General features: G+C 35.9%; 1 protein-coding gene across 1 annotated transcript in view; it reads left to right on the top strand.

The window, feature by feature from the left end:
- Positions 1-5,955: 5,955 nt before the first annotated feature.
- The window catches only part of LOC120077855 (E3 ubiquitin-protein ligase CHFR), a 60,047-nt gene continuing 49,408 nt past the window's right edge, over positions 5,956-16,594 (top strand). Inside the window, exons 1-3 of the mRNA XM_039031935.1 lie at positions 5,956-6,124; positions 13,856-14,006; positions 15,200-15,297. Of these exons, the coding sequence (XP_038887863.1) occupies positions 6,064-6,124; positions 13,856-14,006; positions 15,200-15,297 (310 nt within the window). The 5' untranslated portion in view covers positions 5,956-6,063. The remainder of the gene's footprint in view (positions 6,125-13,855; positions 14,007-15,199; positions 15,298-16,594) is intronic.

Here is a 16,594-nt window from a genome sequence, read left to right as displayed (position 1 = left end):
AACGGGCAGAAATGCACGTTATCATAGTACTAAGTTCTTAAACAATGTTGGATTGCGTTGATAGAATATGTTAAATTGCATCCATTAAGCATAAATTCTACAATATTGCGGTCGCATGCATCCAACACATTAGGGCAGTTGATCTCTATATTTTTTTGCAGAATGATGTGTTAACGCAATGCAAAGAATGCGATCATAGGAATACATCGGTTGAGCGCAACTTCACCGCAAGACTTTGCGTTGATCATGCTCGCAAACATCTACCAAGAAGAATCACCGCAACATAGTGGACGCATCCGGACGAAAGGACAATTAAGATCGATGGGACAGAAAGCTGACAGCAGTTGGATCCAAATTAAGTTGACAGCCAATAACTGTCACAAAGTACATCCAGCTTTATCGGTGACAACTATCCGACACATCAGTCAGGAATTAAAGCTATTCCATCTGTACAACCAGGAAAGAGAAGCCGCCTTTCATATTTAATGCCCTACAAATACTAAGTGCATTCTTCAAATAAGGGGTTAAACAGTCGATTACTTCATCATTTTACAAGTTCACACCTCTGTTCATAGTTTTCTTTTCCATTTCACGGCGGAGCTAGAGAAGAGTGGTGACGCCGGAGATCGTCCAAGATGGCTCGAGAGAAAACCTTGGGGCGTAAAAGCAAAGAGCGGGTTGACTTTCGCGAAAGCGAGAACATCTTTAGAGCACGAGTAGAATAGTGTAACACCTGGTCGCAAGAAATTGCTCCAGGCTCTTTACTATACTTGCATTGTTATTCTGTACTTCATCTTTTATCTATTCAATGGAAGTTCTATTTCTACATCTTCTCACTCTCTTAATACGCATGAGTAGCTAAACTAGTTGAATGGGTTGAAAAGAACTAAGCTAGTATGATCTAGGAAGTTCATTGCTTGCGATTGTCTTATTTTATGCTGTGCGAAACATCCCTTTAGAGTTGCTCGAGAGAGAATCTAAAGCAAGAACCTAATGTCTCGAGAGAGCTAGGTTAGAATCTGACTTGAAAGAGCAAGATTAGGCCTGCATAAACAAGAAATAGGGACTTAGAGATAAGCTTTGTTTGTCAACTTGCATCACATGCATCCTAGGAATAGGAATGATATTATGCGGTCGCATATTTATGTGAATGTCATGTTGTCATTTCATAAATAGAAATAGAGGATTATGTGTAAACCCTGTAGACTTATCGCATATTTATCGCATTTTTTCTAGCCTTAGAAGCCGTGGCATTCACGCCAAGAGGTGATTTACTATTGTATGCATGTTGCATGATCGCAAGGCATGAACGCAACCTAGGGAGTGTTAGCCGAAACCCTTCTCAACCCGTTCACCTCATATTCATCGTATTTCCCGTTGCCAACTCTTTTCAAACTCTGACGCATTTATTATTATTTTCATTAACGCAACAACAACTCAACACTTATTTATTTAATCGGTTACCGCAAGTTTTCATAAAAATCTCTAACGCAACTATTTTCACAAGTCCTTGTGTTTGACCCTGGACTTACTAGAAAACTCAGATGAATTTACACTTGGATTTCGCTGGGGAAACTTGAGTGCATAACGCTATCCATCAACACATATCATCCACATTTTTCACATTTAAAAAACACAACGCATCAGTATTCTTTTAAGGACTTATGAATATCTATATATAAACTCTATGTACATTTAGATGTATGAGTAGCTTGAAAATAGATGAGAATATGAGGCTCGAGATGGACGGGGAGTCGAAAGACTTAGTTATGAGCCTGTGGAAAAACCTCATAGGATGGTCAGGGGGTCATGGGACCTAGTTCCTGAGCCTGTGAGAGGAGCTTCGTATGGGATGGTCAGAGGACCAAGGGGTCTAGTTTTCTGAGCTCATAAGAGGTGGATCTATGTGCACATTATAATAATATGAGGGATAAGGTTATCCATCCACATTGTGTATAGGTAGAGCAAATAGCAGACTTGTTCGTGCTTAAGGATTGGGAAATGACCCGGCTACATGGATATGTTGTTTGAGCTATTTTTCTCTAGAGGGTTGAAAAAGACCCTATAAGTTGTTTGTCACTCACTGAGCTTCCAACTCATTTTTTTCTTTCATGTTTTTCTTCGTATGTAGCAGAAGAGTCCAAATTGCTGCGAGAGAACGAGGTCTACCACGAGTTAAATGTTTATATAGTAGTTGTAAAGTTGGGGTTTGGTAAATGTTGTAAAGCCCCTAAATCTAAAATTCCAGTTTAATAGAGACAATAACTTAATTCTATTTGTCTTTGATTTGAGCTAAATCGATTTAAGGTGAGACGACCTGTAGATATCACAAAAGGGTGGTATTTTCCGTCCTCACGCCTTCTCTCGGGTGTTAGAGGTGAGCTCGGGAAGGCTGTGTCTCAGATGAAGACTTTGAGTCAGTACCATCATTCTATCACGAGCTGGCATGTGGTGGGCATTTTAGCCCTAAGAGAACTGCTAGAAAGGTATTAGATAGTGGTTTGATATGGAACTCTTTATCTGCTGACTGTTATGCATTATGTAAATCTTGTGAAAATGTCAGAGGTCAAGATTTCTTTCTAGGAAGAATGAAATGCCACTTAACTCAATTCTTGTCTATTAGGTTTTTTATGGCTGGGGCATGGATTTTATGGGGCCCTTTCCCTCTTTTTATGGATATTTATACATTTTGTTAGTCGTTGATTATGCGTCGAAGTGGGTTGAGGCTATCCCCACTAGGACTAAAAATGTTGTTGTTGTTTCAAGATTTTTAAAGGCTAACATGTTTTCCAGATTTGGTATCCCACGCGCTATAATCAATGACCAAGGTTCCCACTTCTGTACCTGAACCATTAAAGCCCTTTTGAAGAAGTATGGTCAATCATTAAGTTTCCACTCCTTACCATCCTTAGACGAATGGCCAAGTGGAGATATCCAATTGAGAGGCAAAGAGTATCCTTGACAAAATCATCAACCCCAAAAAATTTGAGCACACGCCTCGATGATGCTCTTTGGGCATATAGGACATCTTATAAAACTCCCATTGGGACGACACCCTTCAAGCTTGTCTATGGCAAGACATGTCATTTATTGGTAGAGATTGAGCACGAAGCCTACAGATCGATAAAGTAATGCAACATGAGTTTAGCCCAGGCCGGTGAAGAAAGGCTTATGGAACTGCAAGAGTTGGAAGAGTTAAGACTTGAAGCCTACAAGAACTCTAGACTCTACAAGGAAAAAACTAAACCAGTTCATGATAAGAGTCTTATGAAGAAAGACTTCAAGGTCGATCAAAAGGTGTTACTTTTCAATTCGCACCTCCAACTTATTTTATTAGATATATAATTTGGCTTTACAAACTACAAGATACACTCGATTTAGGACATTAACACCAACACCTGTAGGAATACAAGTTATTGTAGCCTCTTATTTAGAACAATCAGGAAAATTCAACAAAAAATGCATTAAATTCAGAAGAGAATCATGTAAAAAAATGAGCTTTATGTTCAACATGTACAAAACTTGTTAATCCTGAAATACTATAAGTCTAATATCTTTAAACTCAAAATTTAACATAAAAAAACAGAAATTGACAAAGGAAGATGATGCCGCAGTCTTTAGACGCATAACAAACTCAACCAACCTAATCTTGCACACAAAAAAGAATCATGCGTTGAAAAGAATCATGAAGAAAGGAAAATGACAAATGCATGCGGCAGTGGCATGTCAAATCAAGGTGTAAGTTGGGAACTGATTTAAGACAGACGCGTCAGAACCAATAAATCTGTGATGTGAATGAATTTGACGCAGTAGATCATAGAATTAAATGCAAAGGTGTCAAATAATCATTAGAGAGAAGTTGAGGAACTTCCTTTTGATGCCTATAAAAAGCCCAATTCCACATGTTAAAAATGTTAGACCTTTAGTCAAGAGATTGGCCGAAGCTTTGCCCAACTCTTTGTTTGATTCTCCATCATCTTCAACCTCTCGATTTTCTTTTTGAGGAATTTTGTGTGAAAGCTCAGTTTCTTCTCTGTTTATAGGTAAAACTTCATCCTCCTCCTTTGCTACCATAAGTGAAAGCAGTTAATCATTAAAGCCAAAAAGAGTAAGAGATTGTGACAAGCGGCTCAACACTTCCATTTCTTGAACTATCGTTCCTTTGATTTTCATCAAGTTTGCATTAAGATGTTGACCTCGTGACATATTCATTCTTAATATAAACCATGATCTCCATGATCTCTATTTTATCCATGTGTTCTTTTCTCTTCATCCTGAACAACTAATTTCTTAATGGATTAGGAAGAATAAACTAATATTCTCACAAGTTTTGCATAAGTTGAAGTTCATTTTGTTTAATATTTGCATAATTTATTACTTGAATCCTTCTGACCAGTTGATTTAAGTAGAAATAACTAACTACTTGAGAGAGCAAGTGCCTGTGGAATTCATTAAATAAAGAAAGAAGTAGCTTTAGAGATAAAGTTAACCTTTCGTCCAATATTGATTTAACCATGCATCTTAGAGATAAGATCTATGTGGCATATAACACTGAGAGGTGAGTTCTTCAGTTTGTAAGTCAAAGACATGAATGGATACTTGTGCATCACTTAGGTGAATGTCACTGAACCTTCTCAACCTTACCATATTAACTGATTTTCAACCCATTCAACACACGTTATTTTCATTTATGCCACATCTCTATCTTCAACGCATCCCAATCCATGTGATTCAACGCATCACCATCACACACACACACTTTCAACGCATTACACTTCCACTATCACTCTCCCCGTCCACCTTCATCCATTTTCCTCTTGTTTGTAGTTAGTCCTTTATTTTATTCACACAAACAACATCATTCACTTTGAATGCTCTTACTTTGTAAAAATCATCTTAACCAATTTAGATTAATTCAAAAGTCACTGTGTTCGACCCTGATACTTACCAAGAATCTCTATTTAAGCTTGCACTTGGGTTTAATTAGAGAAAACTCGTATTCATTTAAGGACAATTTAATTAATCAACATAGCACACACAAAATTATTTTCACAACATGGTTGCGCGACGAAGTTGGTGGTTATGGTGGCCGGAGGTGTCCGTCGGTAGTGGTTAGAGGTGGTTATCGGTAGTGGTGGTCGGAAGTGATCAATAGAGGGCGGTGGTGTTTATGACAACACCATGGAAGTGAGATGGATCAAGGATGTTTTGGTATTTTTAAGAATTATACAAATTAGGGAGAAATTTACCATTAAACACTTAAAAGATCATTTTTCTAAAGGTTGATTTTAGATGTTTATCCTAAACCAACTTATTTTATAAACTTAATTTTTTTTTCCAAATCTATTTTGAGTATTTGTCCAATACTTCAACTTTTTTAAATATATTTATATATATATTATATTATATATTTTTCAACCATATGTAGCCTAAATTTTTTGACAATTAGTTAGGTTTAAATACTGCTTTGATCCTTATACTTTAGGTTTTAGATTTTATTTTTGGTCCAACTGCTTTCAAAAATTCATTTTTTGGTTCTATATTTTAATTTTGGTTCATTTGATCCATTCTACTTTTCAGAATATTTATTTTGGTTCTTGTACTTTAGAACTTTGCTTCCTTTTGATTTATGAACTTTTAAAAAGTCACCATTTTGATCCTTTAAAAATGAAAATGTCGGGCCCAAAAATGCCATTTTTTAAAGTATAAAATCAAAATGAATCAAAGTTTAAAATATAAGAATCAAAATGTACATTTTTAAAATGTAAGGATTAAACTTAACAAAAAAAAAAAAATGTAAGTATAGAAACCATAATGAATATTTTAAAAATACTGAGTCAAAACCAAAAGTACAACAAATTAATATTTAATGCATTAGTTTAATACGTGCGCCCACGTACGACGTAGTCATCAGCCGTTTACTCCATCTTCCTCCGCACGCTTCACAAGTTCCTCTTTAAGCTTTTGAGCGTTTGTATTTGTAAATTTGTTTCATTTCAAAATTCTCAGAATCAGCCATCCCTCGCTTCCTTCTCCTTCTCCCTCCTACTTCTACTAGCGGTTATGGCGGAAATTGGAGAGTGCTCTGCTACGAATTCCTCCATAGAATACTGGGCGAAGCTAAGTATGTTTCCTCTTGCACTTTCTTCCCATTTCCCTCCTCCCTGAGTTCTTTTCCGTCTATCTCTTGTTTGACTGATTCGATGGCTGTTCCGTGTTGCATTATTGAATTCTCTATTTGATTTGCTTCTTCTCAGCGTTTGAGAGTTGGACATTGTTTTTTAAATCGTTCCATTCTTTGCAAACAAAATTTATTGCTATCCCAACTAATTATTCTTCAGTATGAAGTCTGGGTTGAAATTACTAGGGAAGATAATGTCATCGAGGAAATGATTATTGGTGGAATCAGTAGTTGAACGAGGTTTGATATTTATGGAAGGTCAATGGTTCTTTTGTATTTGATTTACATAGTCGCATGATTTACATAGATGAAGGTAATTGTCTGACTAGTTTTCCTATCGGTGGTTTAAATTCATTCAGGGAAAATGGGTAGACAGTGTAAGAAATTTTTTTTTTTGAAAGGAAACGAGCCTCTTTATTCATCAAGATAATGAAAAGAGACTAATGTAAAGAAACTAATGCTCAATGTACAAGAGATACGGTAAAAAAAGACTAAAACTTGGGATCAGCAGGTGTACTCGGGCATCTCAACTAGGTTGACACTCCCTTAGCACCATCATCATCATCTCCAAAAACAAAAGAATATGCACTTGATCGATCAGTTTAATTCAGTACAGTACAACCCAGACAAATAAGATCTTAAGCAAGTCGCGAAACTAATACAAGAAACTTAAGACAATTACACAGGGTATTCCAAAATACAATACTTAAAGAAGAAGCTACTTTCCTTTGGGAAAGGAGCAACCAGCTTTGATTCCTAGAGCAACCAACCAAGACAACAATATTGGAACCCTGGGGAGAGGAAGGGCCGCCAGTTCAAGCTAATTTCTTGGCTGGAATAGTTCGCAAAAGCCTTGGAAAGTGAGCTCCACATGGATGCATTCAAACGGGCAGCCTTAAATCTGGAAAACCAAGGAGTTTCCTTGTCATGGTATACTCTTTGGTTTCTTTAAAACCATAAATCTGCCAGCACTGCCCTTACTACATTATTCCACAGGATTTGCTGTTTTTTTCTTGAGTTTTGGTCCCACCAAAATCTACAAGACGCGGTCTCTGAAAATTTTCCCAAAAACCCAGCTGATATCGAACAATTTGAGTAATGAAAACCAACAATTTTGAGCATAGCAGCAGTAAAAAAGAAGGTGCTGAAGGTCTTCTCATTTTCCTTTACACAATGCACATCTATTTGGAGATAAATAATGGGAGGACAGCTTCTTTTGCAAAACATTTGAACAGTTAAGAGATCCAAATAACATTATCCATATGACAATGTTGACTCGCCGGGGGCTTTTAGATTTCCATAACGCCTTTCTTAAAGGTCGATCAATTGGAGAAGTTATGGAAAGATGGGTGACTAGTGATTTGACGGTGAAAGTGCCATTTGCTTCCAAGGACCATGATCGTTTATCAATGCAGTCCTTCACTTTTTTTGTGGCTACGATGCTTAACAAGTCTTGAAATTCTAAAATCTTCTCATCTTTCAAGAGTCTTTTAAAGGAGATGGACCCTGAGGAAGTTGTATTATTCCAATGGTCCAAGACTGAACCATTGGGGTTATGTGCTATTTGAAATAAGCTTGGGAATCTGGTTTTTAGAGGGATGTTGTCAACCCAAGAATCCTACCAAAAAGCTATTCCACTGCCATTACCAAGTTTGAACTTTGCCAAAGCCTCCACTTTCGGCCATGACCTTGAGATATTGATCCACGGGCTTCGAAGACTACAACTTATCTTGCCTGAAGTGTGCCAACTAAACATACTCCTACCATGGATACTCTTGACAACTTTACACCAAAGAGAGGAGTCCTCATTCATAATGCGCCAGCCCCATTTGGCTAGAAGGGCCATATTCCTTTCTTTTAAGCCTCCCAAACCAAGTCCTCCATCCTCTTGGGCTTTAGAAACCAGCTCCCATTTAGCTAAGTGATTAATCTTTCCTCCTTTATGACCTTCCCAGAAGAAGTTCTTCATCATTTTCTCCAACTTAGATAGCACCTTTCCTGGCATAAAAAAGGAAGACTATAGTAAGTAGGAAGATTTGAAAGTACTGACTTATAAAGGATTGCACTTCCTTCACGAGAAAGGTTGTATCTTCTCCATTTGTCCAGCTTTTCTTGTATTTTATCAATAATTGACTGCCAAAAATCCATCTTCTTTGGGTACCTAATGTAGCCTAAGAGATAAAAGAAGAAAAATCTCCAATAATAAAATCAAAGTCCTTATTACCCATCGAAAGTTGCCAATACAAGAAGACAATATCTCTATTTATGGAGAATTGGAAAGCAAACTAATCCTAATTCTAATTAATCAAAGAAATTAATCCTAATCTTAATTAGTCAAAGAAACTAATTCTAATCCTAATAAACCAAGGAAACTAATCCTAATTCTAATCAATCATGGAAACTAATCCCAATCCTAATCAATTAAGGATTTGACCATAATACCCTAACTTATCCTAATCCTACTACATCATTCTATCCATCTAAAAAAAAAGGACTTGTCCTTGAGTTTTAAAACGAAAATGAAGATAAAAATAAAAAAGTAAGCCACTCGAATGGACACATCTCTAAACATCGGGCACCAATAACAACCAATTTTCACAAGCCACTCCAATATATCGAATATTTGATTTTGGAAAGGGAAAATTATTTGCATCAATACTATCATCAATGAACCCAAGAATTAAGTTGTTAAAAAATCCTTTGTTAAAATATATGTAGACTCCTCAAGGAAGGGAGGAAAAAGATTTTCAATTTTTTTCGAATTAGGTTGCTCATGAGTATCTTTTTCTTCCACACTTAAAGAATTCACATCCTCCCAGTATTTCCTCTAATATAACCTTGATCTTGGTTGTGCTTGATCGGTTCTTGATAAATCTTGGACATTTTTTGCATACCATAGGTGTTGTCGATTCTCTCGTTATCTTTCTTGGTGGTCAAGGATAATTTCTGCTCTATTCTTTTGCGGTGGAGGTAATTATGTTGGTTGTGTGGCTCAGTTAATTGATCTGACCAAATGGACACATTCTTTGCAGTGGCTTCATCTTTTTCAACACCTTCTTCGTTGATTTCATCGATTAATAGTTCCTCATCTAGCAACCTCTGTGTTAGTCCCATCGTTTTTTCTTCTTCCAACGCAAGCTCCTCTTCGGTCTTTCTACCTTTCTCATTCAACTCATCTTCAATTGATTTTTTCTTTTCTTCTACTTTGTTCATTTTTGCACAATTTCACAATCCATTTAGATGAGTTCTTGATCTTCTTGAGTGATTAAATGTGATTCTTGATGGTTTCTTGAAAATCTTGAAGATTATAATTATGCATTTCTTGAATTTTTCAATAAGAACCCGAATTTCATTCATTCTCTTTCGAAAGTCCTCTTCATAGATGTTGTTATTTGAATATTTCTGTTTTCTTGAAAATGTTTTGATCTCCAAATTTGTGTTGGAATGATTCATGGGTGTTCTTTGATGCTGGTGATAATAATTTCTTTCACACTAAGAATCATTTTCTAAATCATCTAACTCCCCATTCTTACGTCGATTTCTTGAGAAACCGGTTTGATTGGATCGTCGGGCTCTTTGTTGATAACGTCATCTTGTTATTTCGTTCCAAATTGTATTAGAATCTTCATCGGAATCGCTAGAATCACTATAGTCAAATTTCAAATGTGGATAGTGATAGGTTCTTTGAGAAAATGAGCACGGGTGAAATTATTATGTTGGAATTCTTCTTCTGAATCACTTGAATCAGAATTCCAACATTGCTTTTTGGAGGAAATTTGATTTTCTTGCCTATACCAACTGCTTTATTTTTTCTTTGTCGTCTTCCTTGATCGGTAATAGTCCATTCTTGCAAACTCTTAAAAAAAAAATCTCGGTGTCTTCTTTCTTTTCTAAAATTTAAAGGGTTCCCCCTATATAGATGTGTATTGCTCAACAACAAGCACAACTCATGAAGCTCCCTCTTGCGGTCGGCGTTACCAAAAGTTTACCGATCTTCCACCGGCGGCAGTCAACGTTGGCCCAGATGGCTGCTCTGATACCAAATTGATGTAGCCTAGGAGATAGAAGAGAAATCTCCAATAATAAAATCGAAGTCTTTATTATCAATCAAAAGTTGCCAATACAAGAAAACAATCTCTCTATTTATAGAGAATTGGAAAGCAAACTAATCCTAATTCTAATTAGTCAAAGAAACTAATCCTAATCCTAATTAGTCAAAGAAAATAATCCTAATACTAATAAACCAAGGAAACCAATCCTAATTCTAATCAATCATGGAAACTAATCCCAATCCTAATCAATTAAGGATTTGACCATAATACCCTAACTTATCCTAATCCTACTAACTTATCCTAATCCTACTATATCAGTACCCTCCCAAGGGTGGACAGTATAAGAATTAAAGAATTACTATTATGATGAAGTTATACAAGAGGAAGAGGAGAGGGACGATAAGGAACCGTGTACTCCCCACTTAGCTTAAAAGATCACAGAAAGCAAGGGAAATTTTTTATAAGATCATCCATGCAAAGAACACCACCTAGCTACCGAAAAGGAATGAATCGCTCAAAGTTTATGTAACCTCTCTGAATTTATAGCTCAAACTCTATATTCCTTCCGATCCAAATTTCTCAAAATCTATTTACTTTACAATGCAAAAGTGACCAGATAAAAACTTTATATCCTTTGAAACATTCCCATACCCTTGTGGAAATGATTACTGTAGAGATTCTCTCAATTTCTATGAATAAGGCAGTTGAAACTCGATCATGGATTTGCATGATGGAACTTGATGGATTGAAGATCATTCTCAAACATCTTTGTTATTTAAATACATATATGAGGAAAAAAAAAAGAAACAAAAAATTTCACAAATGATTGAAAATCTATAAGAGTACAAGAATTCAAAGGCTACAAAGTGTAGACTTCAGAAAATAAAAGTAATGAGTAGAAGAAATTGCAAAATAGAAAGAGGGAAAGCTGTAAACTTGACCCTATAGAAAAGCCTCTCAACTAGTTCTTGTCATTTACAGATATTTTAATATCAAGATTACACCTTTGGGATGATTTCCTTTCAAGAAGCATTCCTTTCAATTTCCTAGGTTGGGATGATTTCCTTTCAAGAAGTCTTCCTTTCAAATTCCTATGTTGGGCAGGTATTAGGAATAGGAAACGGTCATTTCACCTACCATGTCGCTTGGATAACTATTTTTCTTCCTCTAATACCAAAAGAAAAAAGAAAAAAAATAATACCAAAATGTTGTAATCTAGCATCTAAGTGAATCATCTGGAAGAATACTCAACCAAAGTGTTACTGTTATTCATTATTTTTAGAGGACATTAGTTCATCAAATAAACCAATTAACAACTGAAAACTAACAGTTAACAAATTAAAACCAACAAACTCAAACTGTCATTACAGGGATACATTATCATGCTACATCACACTTGTCTTGTGTGTCGCTGGATGGTGCATTTTCTTACTTTAGCTTTATTCTTTAGTTGTTTGAGGAGTTGTGTAGACTGTAGACATTGGTTATTTATAACTTCTACGAGAAGGCATTTTTAAAGTTATAGGAAAATTTGTAAATATTTAATACATACCACTGGGTTTGTTATCATAATTATTTAGCATTTGATTGAGCATAAGCTAATAACTAAAAAGTTCAGAAATTTATTGTTTATGGTTTTTAACCAGATATAAAGTTGAAAGGTTTCGTTGAGTTTAGGCTTACACGTTGAGTGATTTACTTTCTTAAAAAGGGGGAAAATGAAAAAAGGAGTTCAATTAAAAATTAAACTTTTCGATAAGTGATAAATCTTAATCCATTATTTGTTTATTTATTGTAAGAAACTGAATATTAGTAAAAGGATAAATGAATATTAGTAAAATGATAAATGAATATTAGTAAAAGGATAAATAAATGGCCAAAGTGAGCTTAACTCAGTGGTATTAGCATGACTTTCGTTTCTACAGGTTGAAGGTTTAATGTCCCACCCCGCAATTATTGTACTCAAAAAAGAAAAAAAAGGATAAAGAAATGTTTATACGAATCCACATTTTTTTATATTTACTTAGGTATGTTTATACAATTTTTTCAAATTTCTTTTCTTTTCAAAATGAGATGGAGAATTTTCATTGACAAGATGAAAAAATACATATAAGATTTTTGCAAGCAGAATGATTGCTAAATCTTTCTTTGCATACAATGCAAACAAGAGGAGAAGGTACTCTGTGAGAGCCCTAGTTAGAGGTATATTAGGATTATTAGTATGATTACGAGACCTTGGTGGAGATGACATTGAAACGAGGCCGAGATTGACAAATGGACTTTAAGTCCTCTATTCTTTTGGCCCCTACCAGCCCCACAATGGAAGACATTTGGAAATGGAATTTAGAAAAGCCAGGCCAATTTTCTTCAAAATCGATCACGCATTACCTCACCTCTGGTGGCAATAAATGGAACACTTCCCTCTACAGAAATATTTGGAGAGGTCCCATTTGCAAGAAGATTCGGTTCTTCCTTTGGGAGGTCAGTCTTGGTAGTATTAACTCAACGGATGTTCTTATTAAAAAGGCCCCTTGGATTACATCGGCCCCTAATTGGTGTGTCCTTTGTCATCATTGTGGAGAGTCATTATGCATCTTTTGGATTTTTGTGAATTTGCTCACTTGTTTTGGGAGAAAATTCTATCATGCTTCAACCATCATGTGATTTTTCCAAATGACCCTCTCATCTTATTAAATATGCTCCTTATTGGTCATCCGTTCAAAGACAAGAAAGCGATCTTATGGACATCATAAAAGCCCTCCTTTGGCTCATTTGGAATTGACGGAATCATCGCATTTTTTGAAGATAGAGAGATTGATTTCACTCACTTCTTTGATCACTTATTGTACACATCACTCACTTGGTGTAAGTTCACCCCCTCTTTTTGTGATTGCAACCTTACATCTCTTATTTCACAATGGAATATAATCATGTAATCCCACACGACATTTATGTCCTTTTGTAATTTCATATTATCAATGAAATTCAGATTGAATGTTTCTTGTATGGCTGAGTTTGGCAAGGACCCTACAACCCCCACCACCATCATTACTAAGGTAGAGAACCTTCGTAATGAATGGATATTTTTTACATATAGCCATCAGACCATATGGATGATGGTAAGCAAGCAAACAATAGTAAATCAGTATACTGATTTCCATTTTTGGATCTGCTTGAGACTCCTTTCCTTCTTTGTCCAGAGTCTCTTTCTATCTTTTCATACTTCTCTTTGGTTTCTTTGAGTCAGTCTGCCCTCTCCCTTTGGTCGAGCATATTATTTCCTAGGGTGCTTCTCTGTTCCGTACTTATTGTATAAGAGCATATTTAGTAAATAGCTAATAAGTTTGTTAGGGCTTTTAGTTATAAACAGAGGATGTGGGATTGGGAGGAAGGTGTGGAGAGTTTAGTCGAATTTCCGGTGTGGGAATTTGGGAGAGAGTAGCCCTCTTGAAAGGCTATATTATCTTGTAGTTTCTTCATTGATCTTGCAATATATATTTCTATCTTCTAGTGTTCTTTGTTTATTCGTGAGTGTTCTTGTTAGGTGGTAAGTAACATACTCAAACGTAAATTGGCATCATTTTTGGAAACTAATTACCTATCTTGTTTTTATTTTTTCCAGTTCCACCTGATAAAATATATGCAGATATTGAGATAAACTCTGATGAGACCATTATCTACTCGGAGACAAAATCCACATCTGTTGAAAAACGTGAATGGTGCAAAATCACAAGAAATTCAGATCTAAATTCTGCCACTCTGCAGAATAGAAGGTAATATGCTGTCATACAAAGTAATTAGTATTTAAGTCAAATGATATCCTTACCCCATCAATCAAAGCTCCAATACATTTCAGGCATTTAAGATCTCATATAAAATTGTAAACCTTAGAAAAAATCTCCACTTTTACCCTTATAGACTCTACTGGAGCTTTGGTATCAAAGTTTGGTGAAGGCTGAAGGTTCATGATTTTATGCTGATGTTGCGGATTAGCTAGCTGGTGGTAAGATCATAGGAGCTAAGGTGGAAATCTTGCCCAAGATCTTGACTTATAGCGTGTAGGTGGAATGTTGATGAGAGAATTTTGTTTTCCCTCCCTCCCTCCCTCCCTCTCTCTCTCTCTCTTCTTCTTCTTCTTCTTTTTTTTATGTTGTTGTCATAGTTGTTATCTCTTGGAGTTGGTGTTGAGGTGCATAAAGTCTCCAAATTGCATTAGGATGAGGAGTAGTAGGTACCATGGTTTTCATTAAAAGAAAAGAGGAGTAGCTCTAGGTCACTAAATGGTAAATGTCTTGTTACTGTCACAAAGCAGTTGGCTAACAATTACTGGACTGCATGTTTATTGCTGAAATCCACAATTAGAAGTTCATGGAAAGCCTGTAAAGCAACACAATTAACCATAAAATGTTAAAATGCATAGATGTCTGTGATGATGGTATTCACTATCTCTTTACAGATCTTCCACTCATGAAGACATTTATCCCTTTTCCAAGGGTTCTATTTTTTCAACTAGTGATGTTTACGTGTTAGTGACAATCCAAATGACCATGTTAGCAGTTTCAACTGAGAATTTTAAATTTTACGACATAGGAGAGAAATTCATTAAAATTTCTTTGTTTCTCTGTTGGGCGCATTATTCATCAATGCTTTATTTCTGTTCTTGTAATTTTGGGGGTTTTCTTCTCCATTAGATTGGTTACTTGCTCTTCTCACTCCTTCAAAGTCTGTTCCAAGACTTCTTTCTTTTCAATCAATCAATTGTTTCTTGTTTACAAAAGAACAGATTAGAATAAAGAAATCTCGGTTATCATTAGTTATTGCCATTGTGAAATTGTTGCTATTACCTATGAAATTAGAGATTGTGTTGCAATGTTTGAAAAACTAGTTCTTGTCTTTATAGTCTCCCTTTTCTTTGTCTCTCTTTTTTTCTTATAATATGTTCTATCTCGTGTTCTGGGTGTTATAGTTCAAATGCCATCATTGTCGATGAGACTCTTGTTCAAAAGGATGACACTACTTTCATCAAGTGTGGAAGCGAAATTATTTCGGGTCCGGTCCGGGATGGTTAGTACTTTTTCAATCTCTTTAATATGTGTGAAAGAGAGAGTTTAACTTGGTGGATGAATTAGAATTATTAGGTTTCAAATTGTTGATGTATCATAGGATGAAGTCCTCTCTAATTTGTGACATGAAAGTAGATTATTTAGCATCTTAGTATTTAACGTGCATAACTCAGGTTGGCCTTCAATAGTAGTTAAATTTGTGTCGATTGAATTTTAATTAGACTAACTCTCATTTGATTTATAGAGTGATACTATCTAATTCGAAAGTTAAGTTTATGTGAGAGTACTTGAGAATATTAGTAGGATAGTAGTAAGGGGAGTGGGCATCTTTAGAGCGAAATGATTTTGGTACTGCCGAATGTGGACTTTTGGGAGAGACAAGCGGCCAAGCCATTCAAAAGGCTATATAGATATTGTCATTTCTGTTGATGTTGCAATTTAGTTCTATTTTTGGCTGGGGTTTTAGTAGGGTTCTGGAGGACAGTTGCTTGGGGGTGAAGATTTTGAGTGTTTGGCCGAGTAGTTACCATTGGAGAGTCCCAACTCTCTTGAATAGCTGGTTTATCTTTTCTTTTGTGATTTTTGTCAAAAATAAAAGAGTAGGGAAGAGAATAACAACACAGTTACGTGGAAACCCTAGTACAGGAAGAAAAACCACGATAGACACTGATTTTTATTATTAATTCTGATACACAAAGTACAAGAGAATAGACCAAATAAATAGATTAGTGGGAAGCCCTAGGGTACACATAATTACTAAAATGCCCTTAGGGTTACAAGTTGCTTTTTCGAATATCAATAAGACCCAACTTGTTGACACAGTAATCAAAGTTTTGTCTCAGTAATCTTTTTGTGAGCACATCTGCAATTTGCTGATTTGAGGGAACATAAGGAATGCATATACTTCCGTTGTCAAGTCTTTCCTTGATGAAGTGCCGATCGATCTCAACGTGTTTTGTTCTGTCATGCTGAACAGGATTATTTGCAATACTTATTGCTGCCTTATTGTCACAAAACAGTTTCATTGGGAGCTCATTGTCTTGATGAAGATCTGACAACACTTTCATTAACCAAATCTCTTCACATATCCCTAAACTCATAGCCCGATACTCAGCTTCTGCACTACTTCTGGCCACAACTCCCTGTTTCTTGCTCCTCCAGGTCACAAGATTACCCCAAACAAATGTGCAATACCCTGATGTTGATTTTCTATCAACAACAGACCCTGCCCAATCAGAATCAGTGTAGGCTTCAATGCAGCGTTTATCAGACTTCTTGAACATTAACCCCTTACCTGG

This window comes from Benincasa hispida, chromosome 5, assembly GCF_009727055.1.
Source record: "Benincasa hispida cultivar B227 chromosome 5, ASM972705v1, whole genome shotgun sequence".
NCBI classification, from domain to species: domain Eukaryota; kingdom Viridiplantae; phylum Streptophyta; class Magnoliopsida; order Cucurbitales; family Cucurbitaceae; genus Benincasa; species Benincasa hispida.
The sequence above is the reverse complement of the archived record's forward strand: the minus strand, read 5'-3'. Positions and strand labels throughout refer to the sequence as shown.